Below are 15994 nucleotides of genomic sequence, written 5' to 3'. Positions count from 1 at the left end.
CTGTATGGGAGGAAAGGCAGGAGCCCAGGAAAAGTGCAGCACGGAACCTGTGAATAAGGCTGTGGGTAAAGAATGTGGCCAAAGACAGAAGTGAGGGGAGGGAGAAGAGAGACACAATAGTGCCAACAACATAACAGGCATGGGCAAAAAAAAAAAAGAAGAACACTGTAAAAGTCTCAACCAGAGCTCAATTACAGTGGTTCAGGGGGTTTTAAGCCAAGTTTGCAGCTGCTCATAACCACTCATACCCAGTATGGTGTAGTGGTTAACAGCGGTGACTCTAATCTGGAGAACCGGGTTTGATTCCCCACTCCTCCACATGAAGCCAGCTGGGTGACATTGGGCTAGTCACTGTTCTCTTAGAGCTCTCTCAGCCCCACCTACCTCACAAGGTGCCTGTTGTGGGGAGAGGAAGGGAAGGAGATTGTAAGCCGGTTTGATTCTCCTTAAAAAAGGTAGAGAAAATCGGCACATAAAAACCAACTCTTCTTCTTCTTCAACCAAGGGCAATACAAATAATTGGAATCCTAAAATAACACCATCTACTCAACTGTGCCGCATGGGAAGGCATACTCTGCTTCTCACCCAGGCATATGCCCTTGAAATCAAGAACAAGAACCACTGTTCTCTTTCTGTCCATTTATTTCTGTGAATACAAGTGAGCAGCTCAGATAGTAGGGAGGGACCTCCCTCTGGTGTGTACTCCCCCAAGGCTTAGAACACAGGGAGCCTCTGCTCCTTTGGAGCAGATTCAATTAAAACAACAACAAAAAAAGCACACAGCAACAGCATGCAAGCAGGACAAGAGTCCTATTTCTTTTCCCTGGGCTTCAGTGCAGCAAGAACTGTGGTCATCAACCCATGAAGAGCATTATTGCTAAAGTCCAGGGATCAGAGCAACCAAAGTTGGAGATGTTATGTGCAGGGATGAACACTGAGGCCAGCCAAGGCAGCAGGAATGAAACCCCTGGCCTGTAGCACCCCACCTGCATACTGAGCAGGAATAGATATCTCTGGGGAGTCAAACCCAGAGCAACAGGGGCCACTCACATTCAAGTACGAGTGGCAGGGCACCAATGTGGAAAAGAAGGTGGAATGAATGACGTGCAACACAAAAGCAAGGAGGTTAAAGGGGAAATTCCCACCTGGACACAAGGAATACATAGAACTAAATGGAAAGATGTGGCCCAACAGGCAGTTACAGAAAGGGACAGGGCTCTGCTTTGGTCCAGCTCTGGAGGCAGCTTAACCGAGGGCAGACACAGGCACTTTGGACACCATGGGCTGGATCCAGCACCGACAGCCTCTCTTCCTTGGGACAGCTGAAGGCCAGGTAACGAGGGATTCAGGGCAGTAGGTAAGGTTGCTTGGAACTGCAAAAACAACAGTCTGTAGGCACTTGTTCTGGCTAGCAGGCCCAGATATGGGGCCAATTGGTCTGAGTCACCTTGGTCCTACCCCTTTTAATTGGCTTTAGTTGGCTTTGGTTTTCCCATTAGCAATGACACCATTCTCATGGAAGCCGTTATGCTGGGATTGCTTCGTGACCTTGGGTAGACGCCTGCCTTTGGTGTACGATTGGTACCAGAAGTTGGAGAAGAGAATGAAGAAGATGACGCCGTAAATCCAGATCAGGTGGACGAAGATTGGGAACTGGTAGTCACAGGTGGACATGAAGTAGTACTGGGAGATGTGGATAGAGACGAGCACAAACTGCAGCTGGGAACAGAGACAAGCATAAAGTTACTGGAAGGAAAGCAGACAATTGCATCCCCTCCTCCACCCACAGGAGACAATGGGCAGGCCTATGCATACTCAGTTCAAACGGGAGGGGGACAATAAAAGTGAGGATGGCTAAGAATCTAGCACAGGCAGCTAATACCCAATTAAGGCCTTCTGTTTTGGGCCACTAAAACCCAAGGGAAAGCGGAGAGCAGTATAACAGATAAGTGGCTCCGTTGGTTTGTACCATAAAAAGCCAGGGATGTTGGTATGACTGATCGGGTATACTACTAACCAGCTGAATGGCTGTGATATGCTTCTTCCACCACAGGTACTTTTGGAAGGCAGGTCCTGCAGCTGACAGCCCATAGTAGAAGTACATTACCACATGTACAATAGAGTTCACCATAGCATGGAATGAGCCCATTCCTCCTGTAGGGGAAAAAAAGACCCAAAATACAACCAAATCTATGGTCAGTGGAGATTAGGCAAGTGCAGAAAGGGATTTGTCTTGAGACATCATGGCCTATCACAACAAAGCAGACATTTGGTGTATGTTGGCACCACAAACAGTAGGCCTAGTAGATGTGTGAAAGTGAGAAAAAATTGTGCCTACCATTCAGAGCATAGGTTGAACCTTGAAAGGTTTAAAAATACGCATCTCCAAGGCTTTCCCTCCCAGGATGCAGCAGGCCCCCACCAAGTAATTCCAGAGGCAAGGAGATGTACAGGTATGTATTATGAAGAGTGCAGGGAGACCTCTAGGTCTCAGTATACCAGTGATTATCAGGGATACAATGGGGCACAGAAGTATGCAACTTCATTTTGGGAAACACTGTATTGGTTTTGCCCACACCCTAAGTTTGTCCAGTTGCCATGTTTAAAGTTGGGAGGTTTTTCCACCAGTCACATCAGCTAGAAAGATTTTGGCCTTCTTCAATATGCAGTTTTGTTCCTTTTCTGCATTTAGAATTACCACTCTGCATGCATGGTGTGTATTACCTATTTGTCGTGTTATTCTGCTGTTACTACATTTTCTAAGTCTGACACCTTTCTGTGCTGTGTTTAATTTTTTGAAATCATACTGCATTGTTTATTAAATTTTCTAATGATATCTGAATGTTCTATAAGGAAGCCATAGCATTGAATTACTGATCTTAGTTCCTCAGAACTCAGTTCACAACACAGCTAAACTGCATCAAAGTCCAAATCTTTTTCCTCTTCCTGCCCCTCTCACCTGGTCCAAAGGTGGCACCCCACCACCAGCTCCAGGGCAGTACTGAATGGTGAAACACATGTAGGAAGGTCACTTGCTCAGTCTTCTTTCTTAGGATAAATATCACCTATATTAAGAGTGCAGAGTAAAACATATTTCATTAAAAGCTCTGCCCAGTTGTGTGGCTGCAGTGAACACTTGGCTATTTTCACCCCAACAAATCAAAGCAGAAGACACAGAGATCCTAAATGATATCAGCTGAGTAGTCACTAAGGAGCCTTTTAAATGAGTTTTTTTTTTTAAGCATTCTGTCCAGCTCAGAACAACATCTCTAAATTGAAAGCTTGGAGTACAAAGGTTAGTCACCACACATTTGTAGAACAAATTAATCCCAGAAAGACAGAGTTGACTGGCCAGTCCTGCTCTGCTATTCCTTTTCTTCATTCTTACCACCCCTAAGTGCGGATGAAATCTAAGAACATAGGACCAAGACTATCTATATCAAAACAAAGCTTCTAGAGGTCTGAGAAAACAAGCATAAGTGGGAAAGAAACACTTACCGTATCTATCAGTTCAATGAACTTAGAGAAGACAAAGATCCAGGACACACGGACCATCTACCAAAGGAGAGAGCAGAAGTCTGAGAGTCTAACCATTCTCACCCCTATTACAATAAGCCTTCCTCCCCTCCCCGTCCTTATTCCCTCTTCTACCCTTGTTCATCCCACCTCTTTTCTGGAAGCAACCTCCTGTATGTTTGAGGGTTATGCTGAAGCCACCACTGTTCACATCCAAAGTACAAGGCATAGGGTGCCATGGGGGAAGACAAGGTACTGGAAAGAAAACTTACTCGAAGCGCCATAGGATCCTGGGAAGTGTCCACTGCATCACACCTCCAGGAGTAACCAGTCAACCAGCCTGCCATAAGGAACTGCAAGAAAAAGCTACCAATTAGGTTACACACAACACCATATGATCTCATGATCATAACTGGCATATAATGTAGATTATAGAAACTTGCCGGGAATACACACTATGCCTGACCCACTACCCTTTCATCTGTCAATTGTACAGAGCATTCAGCTTGGAATTTAGCATCAGGGGGGAGGGGGGACCACGACAACAACTAAATTTCCATTTTGAAAAAAAGCATGTGGCTACCACTCATGGCTGTGTTTAAAAAAGAAAGAGGATCTTTAAAGTGTGGTGACAATGCCAGAAGAAATCTCAGGACAAAGAGGGAGCAGAGTTGAACTATTTCTAGTGCTGGAAAGTTTGTGCAAACATTTAATGTTTTGGGGACTAAGAATAGTCTACCTTGGGAACAGGATTTCCCTTCCAGACACTCAGCCCTGGTTATAGAGAACTTATTTTTACAACCAGGGACTAAGAAGTCTTTAAGAGACTTAATACATATCCCAACAATCCAGGTTAACAGTCAAGCAACTCTCCCTAACCCTGAGAAGTTGGCCAGTGGAATAAATTGCTTGGTTAGTTGAGGAATTTTCTCAGGACATTTTATTAGGCATGGTTTAAATTCAGGATGTACTGCATAATTAGATAATATCTAAGCATAGGTTGTAGGATGATTATAAATAGGGTGAAATACTCTTGGTAGAGCCCCCTGCTTCATGCCCAACTGTGTCTTCTGCATCTCCTCTGCTTTAGTATTTTGTGACTGGAGGAGCCCTTTGGGAAGTTCCAGAAGTAGTTATGGTCACATCCCTTTGATTTTAACAGGATCCAACATAGAGAGGAGGCTTACCTCATAAACTATGTAGACAGACAATGCTACCATGGAGAAGTTATAGACAACCATGAACGTCTTGAGGTTCAGAGGCTTCCGGTTGGCCATGATTCGTGGGCCCAGTGAAAATACAAAGTAGGCATAACTCAGAAGGATACCCGACATAAGCCAGGGTGTGCCCATCAGTGGATACGTGGCAATCCGGGGGTCTGCAGGAAAGCAAGTTGTTCAGAGGCATGCACAATGACCCACAATTTTTCTTCAGTTCTGTTATTTGTTGCATCACAGTAATTTAACCTGGATGTTATCAGAGCATGGATCACTGTGGACAGATCAGACTTTCTGAGGAACATACATAGCTAGCCTATCAACCAAAGCTAGTAAAAGGTGCTATATATTATATAGGAGACTTGAACCTCCAACCGCAAGGATCCAGCAGTACCTTCAAACCCTGAACCTGTTCCTTCAAGGGGAGTGAAACCTCCTACTGGTCAGACCAACTTCTCAACCCTCAAGCAGCTTCTTCACTGACAAACAGCACCTCATTACTGTCTGACTTATGCTTCAATTTATCCGCCCTCATCCATCCCATTACTTTCTCCAGGCATTTGTGCAGAACTGAGACACACCCAACTCAAGAGAGAAACAGAGCTGGGTGTCATCCACATATTGGTGGCACATTATTCCTAATCCTCAAATGTTTTCTGCAAATGGTTCCAGGTATAAGTTAAAATGCGGAAGAAAAAATGGTCCCTGAAGGACCCCAGAGCATAAATGCCATGGGACCAAACTGCAATTCCCCTACCCCCAGGAACTAGTCAGCCATATATGAATAGAACCCTCACTTCTAACCCAGCCAGCCTCTCCAGAACAATACTGATGGATTATATCAAAGTCACCAAGAGGTCCAGGAGAAGCAACAGAGATGCACACACCCCCACTGTCATTCACCCAGCCCAGATCTTCAATCAGGGCAACAAAGATCATTTCCATACCTGAATACAGATGGGAATTGATCTAGAACAGTGACACACTCAGTGGCTTGGGAGCCATATGTGTCTACTGATATGCCATCTGTGGATCTTCTGAGCACCATTCTCAAATATGGCACCTGCCCCATATTCCAGGAAAGTCAGTAAGGCCATTGCCCTTTAGGAGTTGTGGTTGGCACATAGTTCCCATCTGGGAACAGCCACCTCTGCAGGGACCGGAGAACAGTTAAGTTGCAAACCTCCCTGAGGTTCAGGCTTCGTACCAGGGATGGAAGTAAAGTGCCTGTCCTCCCCAACAACCCCTTTCCTTTTCCACAGCCTCTGCACTCTCGTCCTAGTATCTGGGCAGCTGTCAGAAGGACAGCAAGCTGGCTGCAGGGAAGAGAAAATTGAATGGAGAGGGGCTGTGGCTCAATGGTAGAGTATCTGTTTAGCAGGCAGAAGGTCCCAGGTTCAATCCCTGGCATCTCCAATTAAATATATTAAGCAGGTAGGTGATGTGAAAGACCTCTGCCTGAGACCCTGGAGAGCTGCTGCCAATCTGAGTAGACAATACTGACTTTGATGTACCAAGGCAGCTTCGGTATAAGGCAGGTTCATGTGTTCATGACACCACCCAGGCAGCCACATGGGAAAAGAGTACACTAGCCATTGGGAGGGTATTGTGATTTTATTACCACCTCACTCTGCTCCAGGTGCCTTGGCAGTATTACTCTCTCCCCTGACCTGCTCTGTGCTTCATGCTGAAAACAGAGTAGAAAGCAGACAGGAAAGCCCTTTCCCTCACTGCAGATACACAAGGGCTGGCTACAGTTCTACAGTGGTGGGGACAGACAACCCTAAATGCTCAGAAGTAATCCAGTAATTTGAAAAGTTATTGTTATACACTCAAAATTGGGACTCTGGGTAACATGTTGCTTGGTGTGTGCCAGAGAGACCTGCTAAACCATGGCCGTGCCTCCCCATCTACCAAATCTAGGCTGATGCTACAAGGAAGCTGGGGGGAAGGGGGCACACCAAAGCTGGGAGAGAGCTAATCCTCCTCTTCATCTATCCAGATCTTTGCTATATAGCTTACTGGCATCATCCACTATAATAAAATCCTAGATAAGAGATGCTTTTCTGTAAACCAACCTGGTATTCGGCAGCGGTGCTTTTAAGGACTTTTGAGAGATGAACAAAATTACAAGGGTCTGCTTGGTTGAAAGGAGGGCCAGAAGGGATGGGTATAATATGACAACTTCTTCCTTTCATCTTGCTTCAGTTCAGCTCTCACCATAGTATCTCCCTCTGCCCACTAGTGCCTCAGTATCAGCACCGCACCCTCACTCACCCCTGCCCCTGAAGTACATATTAATCAAGGCTTGTGCTATTCAGCTCACCTGTTCCCTTCATGAAGTTTTGATACATATTCACCAGTGAGTCCATGGCAGCAGTACCGGCAGCTGTTCTGTACGGGAAGAGACAACATGGGTCATCCAAACTGTGATAGGGATGCTACTGATTTCTGCAAGCTTGCTTCAATTTGATCATCCATATTTCAGTCTTGTGTCCTCTTCGTGTTAATCCCCCCCACCCCCCGTCTTTATTTTTGGACTATTTTCCATTTCCTCACATCAAATTTCCCTCCATTAAACATACACATCCCTCAGTGTTCAGTAAGTCAGCATTATATATTATTACACCTATAAAGGATATATATTGTACATATAAATACTATTAAAATGCATACCCTTGGAAAACAATAGGCTCCAAGGCATCTCTCAACTGAAAGTTCACTGTTTCTGCTACAGCTAGCTAAAGTGGAAAGGGTGTTTCCCTTTCCCTTTTATTTGGGCTGACGGTGAGTAATGAAGGGCTAGCTGGGTCTGGTGCTAGTTATTGTTGCATGACAACTTCCACCAAGCTGAGGAGGATGCAGTGTATTGTCTGCACATGCCTTTTTGGAATGAGCACATGTCTTGTACACAATATGTGCTGGTAGTGATACCCATTTCTCAACCATTTGAGATGTAGGGCTTTATCTCCTAGACTGAGACAGTGATGACTGTTCCTGGTTGCCAACAGTGGAGGCATTGGTTTTGTTATGAATAGCTTAGGATTGGTTCAGATGTGAGAAGACCCATGGTATCTTAGCGATTGTGTTGCCTGATTGGGCAATGTGTTTGGCCTTTCATGACGATCCTTTCTCATACCATTCACTCATCAGCACAGGACACCCCTCCCCAGCCTGGAGTATGAGATTAGGCAGCCCAGAAATTGAAGGAACAAAGGTGTCAATTCTAACAGTGCAAATTCACTCCCCACTTGCTCCTATGTTACTGTAACAGTTTCCAAAGCACAACCCTTCTCCTTTATTTACAGCTTCTGGCTCCACCTAGAAGAATATGCTCAGTCCCATATCCCAAGATGGTTGTAGGATCTCACCAAGGCCAACTCTGTAGACTTCAGCAAGAGAAGGTTCTTAAAATACTTATATATCAGGTTGTGAGCCACGCAACTGTTTCAGCATTTTATAAGTCAGGTACACCTACATACTCACACAAAGCCTCCTTCCCTAAATCTTGTAGCTAATTCAAAGCAAACAAGAAAGGTTGGTGGATCAGATGCCAAAGGATCAAAAAAGTACAGAACATCCAAAAAGCTGAAAAACAGAACTGTTGCTAAGGTCAGAAATCTGTGATATGGCACATGGACAATTACCTAAACCACAACGAGACTCCAAACTGGAGGACTGTACTGTTCATTCATTTCTATTCAATAAGGCATGGCCAACACCAAAACCAGCAGCAGTCTTCTTCAACCCACTCATATGGGGCCCACAGAGAACTATCTGGTGGGTTGTGAGCCTCTATAGACACACCATAATTTTCCCGTGTTTTTTTAAGGACCTGATCCTCATCCACCTGCATAGAAGGGATAAACTCTGTATCCCAAGAACTGGTGACAAGCTGTTGTTTTTGTTCCTGGAAACGACAATATCTGTTTCTGTTTTAGAAAACCTTCACCATCTATGCCATCAGCTGACCCAATCTGAGGCTGGGGAGAGGAGAGAACAGGCCTACAGCTCTAACAAACACAGCCCATTATGAGCAGCCATGTTCTGCCTCCAATATGACAGCTGAGATAATGTTCCCTCAGCAAAGTACTAGGAAGAAACTTAAGCAGAAGATGGGCTAGATAAAGTTTCATAGAGGAACTTAGAGCCATTTCAGAATGCATTATCCTTATGCACCATCCACGCAGCCATACCTCAATCAGAAAAGCCAAATTCACACAGCTAAAAGATTCTGAGTATGACGGAAGAAATCTGTTGCCTGACCCATTTGGCTGAGCAGCAAGCAGATTCCCAGTGACAAAAATCCAGTTCTTTCCTAGACATAGCATATGGGCATTCCAAGCTGGGAACTTGTAATAAACCAGAGATTCCCATTCTTTAACAACCACATATAATCAGCTTGTCTAGCAGTACCTAAGCTTGTCTAGCAGTACCTAAGCAACGTACCTTGCACACAACAGATATAAAGCCCAGACTTCTTTTGTGCCAAATCAGCACTGCACAAAGCCAAAGGAACTGCTGTTCTTGCTCCATCATATATGGGCCCAAACCTGCTCAACCTGTTTAGGAGCAGGACAGAATTCCAATTAGCATTCTCCCATACAGAGACCCAACCCCACACTCTAGCCTGGTACCCTACAATCACTCAGACTAAGGAAACAATCCAGTCTTTCTTGAGTAAACTAAGACGTGAAGATGGGAGACCAGTTATGATCCCAGAGGCCTATTTCCATGCTCTGAAGACCATGCGGTATTGCCCAGGGTCTACGTACTCCTGGTCCCCGAAACATAATAAAGCTATCAAACAAGCTGGACTGGAAGGGCAGCCTAGGTAAAAAATCTTCCCCTGCCACGTTCTGTCTGGTTGCCAGAAGGGGGTGTGTGAAAACTGAACCCCAACCATGGCCTGAGGGATATAAATACTTCCTCCCCCTTATTAAATCTCTCCCCCCTTATTAAAATGAGATTCCAACACAGCTAAAGCATGTAAGGTGAGGAGCTCTTCCACACAACAATTATTTCTATTAGTCTCTCTGTTGTCAGTTCAGCACAGCAACAGGACTTCCCTGTGGCCACTCATCTCACACACCGATTTTTCAGTGTTTTTAAGTTGGCAATTTGACATACAAGTGTAACATTTCATATGTCATGTACCAGTTTAAAACAAATTTTTTAAAACCCTCTGGTGGTGTGTGGGGGTGAACGGCCACTGAGAGGGACAGGCATTGAAAACGGCACTGTGGATAGGACTGGAAGATTGCGAACACCCTAGCTTTGCTGTGATCAATCCAAAACGATTATAGTAAAGCAGATTTTTGAAAGATCACATGAAAGACAGGAAAAAGCTGGAACATCTAAATATGTAACAGATAGATAATAATAATAAATTAGAATAATATATGAACTTATTTTTCAATATTCTGAACTATTCTTAGAAATTCATGTTTAGACTTCTAATAATCACCATTTCAAATTTTAACTTTATCACCATTTAATACTGTTTACCATTATTATTGTAGTTATCAGGTATCATACAGTTTATTTTATAACGAAAATGACCTATGTCTCTATTTTCTCTTTTTCTTTAATTAATAAAAAAACGAAAAAACAACAACAAAGTTAATAAAAAAAGAAAACGCTGGAAGGTGGATAAATGTACCTATGCTGTGGGGAGGGGGGATACCACTTCCCTGAACCATCCAGGTCAAGGCATGCAACCTGTATAGAAGACCCATAAGTCAATGCCATAATTTTTCTATTTCCATAATTAAAACGTGAAGGTTGAAACAACATCCAGGAGCCTGGAAACCATCCATTTCCCAGGATGATTTATCAAGAGGTTAAAGCTATACACATGAACCAAACACCCCAATGGGTGTTCCCATGGAGTAGCCAATTAGAAACATAACTGGAATTGATTCCAGTTATGTTTCTGCCTTTACAGCTGAAACCTTTTATGCCTGAATTCCAGCTCCACCCACCTCTGCAAACAGACTCCTTGCATCACCATAAGAGATTTATCAAGCTTTCAGTGCTGTTGTATCTCCAACCCACAGAGGTTCCAAAACGAACAACACAAAGCCCAGCACCCACATGAGTGGCTTGCATAGAAGTGTTGTGTGCCTGGTACTGCCACCCACATGGCAGCAGGGAGGAATCTCTCAATAGCATATTGATGCACGGTGATGGGGGAGGGAATCGGAATGCTTCTAGGACTGGGTTGCCAATAGGGGCTATACAAGCCAGTTAGAGAAACAGAACAGGCAGCCTTGGAATGAGAAGCAACCCTTACAGACAGAGAGGTGCCATTCCTAAGTATTTCCCCTATATCTCAAGCACAATACTGGTCAACCAATAAATACACTGAACTAGTTCAAGCTTCCTATTCTAGTCTCAAGTACCCAGTGGGGGTGTTACTTCTCTTTGAATGCAATGTACCACTCAAATAATCCCCAGGATTTACCCAGGGTAACAAGTGAGCTGCAAGCTGTGGATAAGACAGAACTGTCCTGGAAATCCAGATAGGCTCCTAAAAGGGCCCCCAAGGCCTGGTAACCAGAAGAGGGAGCAGAACTTCCTAAGCTTGGGAGAGCAAACAGATCTGAGCATGATGCAGTGCTGGTATGCCTACCCATAAGAGTTTATTGCTAAAAGATCACTTGGAAGACCGTGGAGGGTCTAGAGTATATGTAGATGAGGTCCAGTTCCTAGTTCCAGCCCCATGATTTCCTAGGATCTTTGATGTCACTGCTACTTCTTGAGCCTCCTATGCACTCTGAGAGGATAGTGAAGCCTAATGGGCAGGAGGGTAACATCTCCTAAAGGACCTATCCAGCTCATATAATAGCATCTGGACTGACATGCTAGGAATGACTTCCATATTACTTTAAGACAAAGCTGGTCCCCTGCATGAAGCTGAAGAAAGCCATCTCAGTTTCTGATATAACGGCTATGTTTGCCTAAAATAATAAAATAAAGATCTCCAGTCCAACACATGAACGTTCGGGCAAATGTGAAGGCCAGATTGCCAATATGATCTCAAGTCACCACCCCAACACACAATGCCTTTCACAAGGATAAAATCTAAAAATATTTACAGATTAACATCTTAACATTAACCCAACAAATCCCTAACTGATGCTTCTGCAGGTGTGGATTGGATCCACTTGTGGTGGCTTGAGTGGAGTTGGCATTTGCACAGCAGGTTACGAGCTTGGGGATGCTCAAGAACCCAGCTGTGCTGAGCATATTAAAGTCAACCTGGAAAGTGCACCAGGTTCAGAACGCAGCAGCCTGATTATTGTCAGGGGCCAAAGAACAGGAATGCATTGTACCTATTTTAATACAGCTACACTGGCCGCCATAGGCTCACCATGAGTCAGAAGCGACTTGATGGCATTTAACACACACACTGGCACCAGTTTGTCTTTGAGGTTCTAGCCGTGACTTTTAAGGCCATGGCTTAGAACCCACACATCTAAAAGATTCTCTCTCCCCTTAAGTCCCTGTGTGCTAATTGTGGCTGCTACTACTAGCTGCTCCTCCACCTGGCATCTATGACAGCACATGCTTTTTTCTACAGTAGTTCCCACCTTGTGGAATGGGCTCCCTGAGGAGGTGGGGAAATAACCTCTGGACATTTTTAGGAAGCACTGAGAGGGCATTTTATTTGCTGGGACTTGCAACAGGAGTGTAGGCTGCAGACATTTTGGTAGGAAAGGAGTTAATTGGTCTTTTAATGTATGTTATGGGTTTTTTATTTGAAACTGTAAGCCTCTGAGCCACAAAGGACAGGTACAAATATTTTAATAATATTTCATTGAATAATATCTTAATATAATTAACATATTTTAACTTTATTAAACTTTTCATGAAATCAGCCATAACATAAACGTGTATGTGTTGTGCCATCAAGTTGCTTATGACTCATGGCAACCCTATGAATCAATGTCCTCCAGAACATCCTGCCATTAACAGCCTTGCTCAGGTCTTGCAAAATGAGAGCCATGGCTTCCTTTATTAAGTCAATCCATCTTATGTTGGGTCTTCCTCTTTTCCTGCTGCCTTCAACTTTTCCTAGCATTATTGTCTTCTCATAATGTGACCAAAGTACGATATCCTCAGTTTAGTCATTTTAGCTTATAGGGACAGTTCAGGTTTGATTTGATCTAGAACCTAGTGATTTCTCTTTTTGGCTCTCCATGATATCCATAAAACTCTCCTTCAACACTACATTTCAAAGGACTCTACTTTCTTCATGTCAGCTTTCTACTTTTTTCTTTTCATGTCAGCTTTCTTCAATGCCAAACTTGCACACTCATACATAGTAGTATGGAATACTATGTTCCATGAATTAACTTGATCTTGGTTGCCACCAACACATCCTTACACAATCTTTTCTAGCTCCTTCTTGGCTGCCCTTCCCAGTTTCAATCTCCTTCTGATTTCTTGGTTGCAGCTTCCCTTTCAGGTTGATGATGGCGCCAAGAAATAGAAAGTGTTGATCAATTTCCTCATTGTCTACCTTAAAATTGAATAATTTTCCAGTAGTCATTACTTTTGTCTTCTTGATGTTCAACTGCAGTCCTGCTTTGGTACTTTCGGCTTTAACTTTCACCAGTAGTCATTTCAAGTCTTCCCTATTTTCTGCCAGTGATGTTACATCATTGGCAAATCTCAAATTATTAATGTTCTTCCCCCCGATTTTCATTCCACCTTCATCTAAATCTAATCCAGTTTTCCTTATGACATGTTCTGCATACAGATTGTAGAGATAGGGAGATAAAATACATCTTTGTCTGACACCTTTGCCAACTGAAAACTATTCTGTTTCTCCACATTCTATCCTTACAGTAGCCTCTTGTCCAGAGTATAGGTTGCACATCAAAACAATCAGATGCTGTGCACATCCATTTCCTTTAAAACCAGCCATAGTTTTTCAGAATCCACACAGTCAAAAGCTTTGCTGTAATATATGAAACACAAGCTGATTTTCCTCTAAAATTCTCTCATATGCTCCAGTAATCCAACGTAAATTTGCAATGCAATCTCTAATACTTCTTCCTTTTCTGAATTCAGCTTGAACATCTGGAATTTCTCATTCCATACATGGTAACGGTCTTCATTGTAAATTTTTGAGCATCTCTTTACTCATGTGAGAAATTAATGCCATGGTCCGACAGTCTTCACCTGTTTCTGACTCTTCAAGGGGCAACCCTTCAATGATAACCAGCTCCACAGCCATTGGGATAGCCACTGAGAAGTCACTACGGAGTATTGAAAAGGTCTTGCTACAACAGGGCAGCAATTCTGCATCCAGTTTAGATGGTATTCTAAGCTAGGCCTGAATAACTGATCTTAAGTAGCAGGATAGCTCATAAGGGAGTAGGTGCCTCTGGAGATCCAGACCATTCAAAATTTCAGAGATCAAAACCTGCACCTTGAATTGTGCCCAAAAACAAATAGGTAGCCCTATACATGTGCTCCAGCAATTCTACAATAAACTATTGCAGTGTTTGCATTTTGCACACATGCCTGCCATGCCCATAGGTAGAGGAACTTTATTAAAATATTCCCAAACTGAGGGGGTTACCGCATTTGTATTCCCAGCAATGTATTAAGAGTTTGAAAATGTTATAAAAAATACTGTTCGCACATTGTTCGGCCTCTTTAGCTGTGAAGATGTCTTTCAACCATTTATAAGCCGTGGTATCCAAAAACCCTTTTAAAGCGATGTTTTTTATAACATTTTCAAATTCTTAATACATCGCAGGGAATACAAAGTGCGGTAACCCCCTGAGTCTCTTTGACCGACTGCTGCTATTATAAGTTTTCTCCTCCAGGGAAAAATAATGTAATAAACCTCAGGATAGACACACAAAGATCCCAACACTTGTGGAGAATTTTGCTCAAAAGGTTTCCCCATCATTCTTACTGCTTGCCCCACCCTCCTCACACCTAGCGCCACCCTCCTCACACTTTGCGCAGATCTATTCCATCCCAATCAACCTTCTATTCATTAAACTTCTTGAAACTTAGCACTTAAGAGGTAAGGATTGATTCTGTGTACATGGGTTTGCAAAGGAGCAATGGGATTAATGTCTTTTTCTCCACACTGTTTATTTTATAACATTTTTGAAGAAAAGGCATGACACAAATTCTCAGTTTTGAGAACTGCAAAACCAAGCATCTGTGATAATATCTTCTAGGCAGAAAAACTGCTCGAAATAATCTTATAGAAACCTCTGGAAGAGCATGACATTGTGAATGGGTTAATGGAATTCATTTACCAAAAAATTTAAACATTGCATGAATATACAGCTTCATGCTACATAATTAAAAACTAATCTTTATTTCATGATGAATAACCTTTGCACTATAACGTATCTTAACAGAATACTATCTTTAGATATTTTTTCTTCAAAAAGCATTTTATAAAAAAAAAACCACCCCAATTTAAATCAAAAAAATCCATTTTTGATTTAATTTTTTTTTATTACCCATCCTGCCTGATACAGTTCCAGGGCAAGGAGAACAGGCCCCCCATGACTTAAGGAGAACAGCCTCTAATGGTATGATCTGGTCACATGGGAAGCACACTCCCAGTAATCAGAGCTATAAATCACTTGTTAGCAGAGACAGGGAAAAGAAAATACAAAGTCCCTAGAAATGTGATGCTTTCCCCCAGCGATCTAAAATATTTTTCAGCTCCACTTTGTAGCGTGCCAGAGCATATTCAGCTAGGTACCAACACAAGTACTAGAAAGGCTCATCATGGACGGCAGTCAATTAAGGCATGACCCCTCTACACTTTTCCATTTAAAATCTTACCACCTCGAACCAATGTTACAGGTACTTTTCAACCTCTCATCCACTGCTTGTACGGAAAAAATGCAGTTTTAAGGGTGCTTGTATCAGATTTTTTTAAAAATCAATTGATGGCCATGTAGGAAGGTAAATTAAATTTCCTGCATTTTTGTACTATTTGTTAACAGGTGTGTTCTATTAAAAGCACAGTTTTAGTCCTCCCATATTTTCTGCACAAAATTGTAGACAGTTATGATTTTCCTCCACATTCTTCCCTCTATTCCATGTGTGGGGAAAAGCTGTGTCTGTTCCACTGATTCTTGGGGGAAAAACCACATGTCCTCTCCATAGTTAATACAGTTGCTGCTACTCTTAGCAGATGGGAAAACTTATTTGAATTTCTCCTTCAGAACAGCATATGTGCTCAACAGCAATGATACACACCAATGCAA

At 42.9% G+C, this 15994-nt stretch overlaps 1 protein-coding gene across 1 annotated transcript; it reads right to left on the bottom strand.

The window, feature by feature from the left end:
- Window positions 1–624: 624 nt before the first annotated feature.
- ELOVL1 (ELOVL fatty acid elongase 1) lies at window positions 625–7124 on the bottom strand. The gene is made up of 7 exons (XM_056844179.1): window positions 7060–7124; window positions 4704–4894; window positions 3789–3869; window positions 3499–3555; window positions 2960–3065; window positions 2018–2154; window positions 625–1719 (listed from the first exon to the last, which is right to left on the bottom strand). The coding sequence occupies exons 1-7, from the start codon at window positions 7103–7105 to the stop codon at window positions 1474–1476; spliced, it is 864 nt and encodes a 287-aa protein (XP_056700157.1). The 5' UTR covers window positions 7106–7124; the 3' UTR covers window positions 625–1473.
- Window positions 7125–15994: the final 8870 nt, after the last annotated feature.

This window comes from Euleptes europaea, chromosome 2 (assembly GCF_029931775.1).
Source record: "Euleptes europaea isolate rEulEur1 chromosome 2, rEulEur1.hap1, whole genome shotgun sequence".
NCBI lineage: Eukaryota > Metazoa > Chordata > Lepidosauria > Squamata > Sphaerodactylidae > Euleptes > Euleptes europaea.
The sequence above is the reverse complement of the archived record's forward strand: the minus strand, read 5'-3'. Positions and strand labels throughout refer to the sequence as shown.

What these genes read in the sequence shown, in the direction of transcription:
- ELOVL1 (XM_056844179.1), bottom strand. Translation starts at nt 7,105, where the DNA reads ATGGACTCACTGGTGAATATGTATCAAAACTTCATGAAGGGAACAG. An exon ending in AAACTTCATGAAGGGAACAG is followed by an intron (nt 4,895 to 7,059) that starts GTGAGCTGAATA and finishes GCTTTCCTGCAG; the next exon opens with ACCCCCGGATTGCCACGTAT. An exon ending in TCATTGAACTGATAGATACG is followed by an intron (nt 3,066 to 3,498) that starts GTAAGTGTTTCT and finishes CTCTTAATATAG; the next exon opens with GTGATATTTATCCTAAGAAA.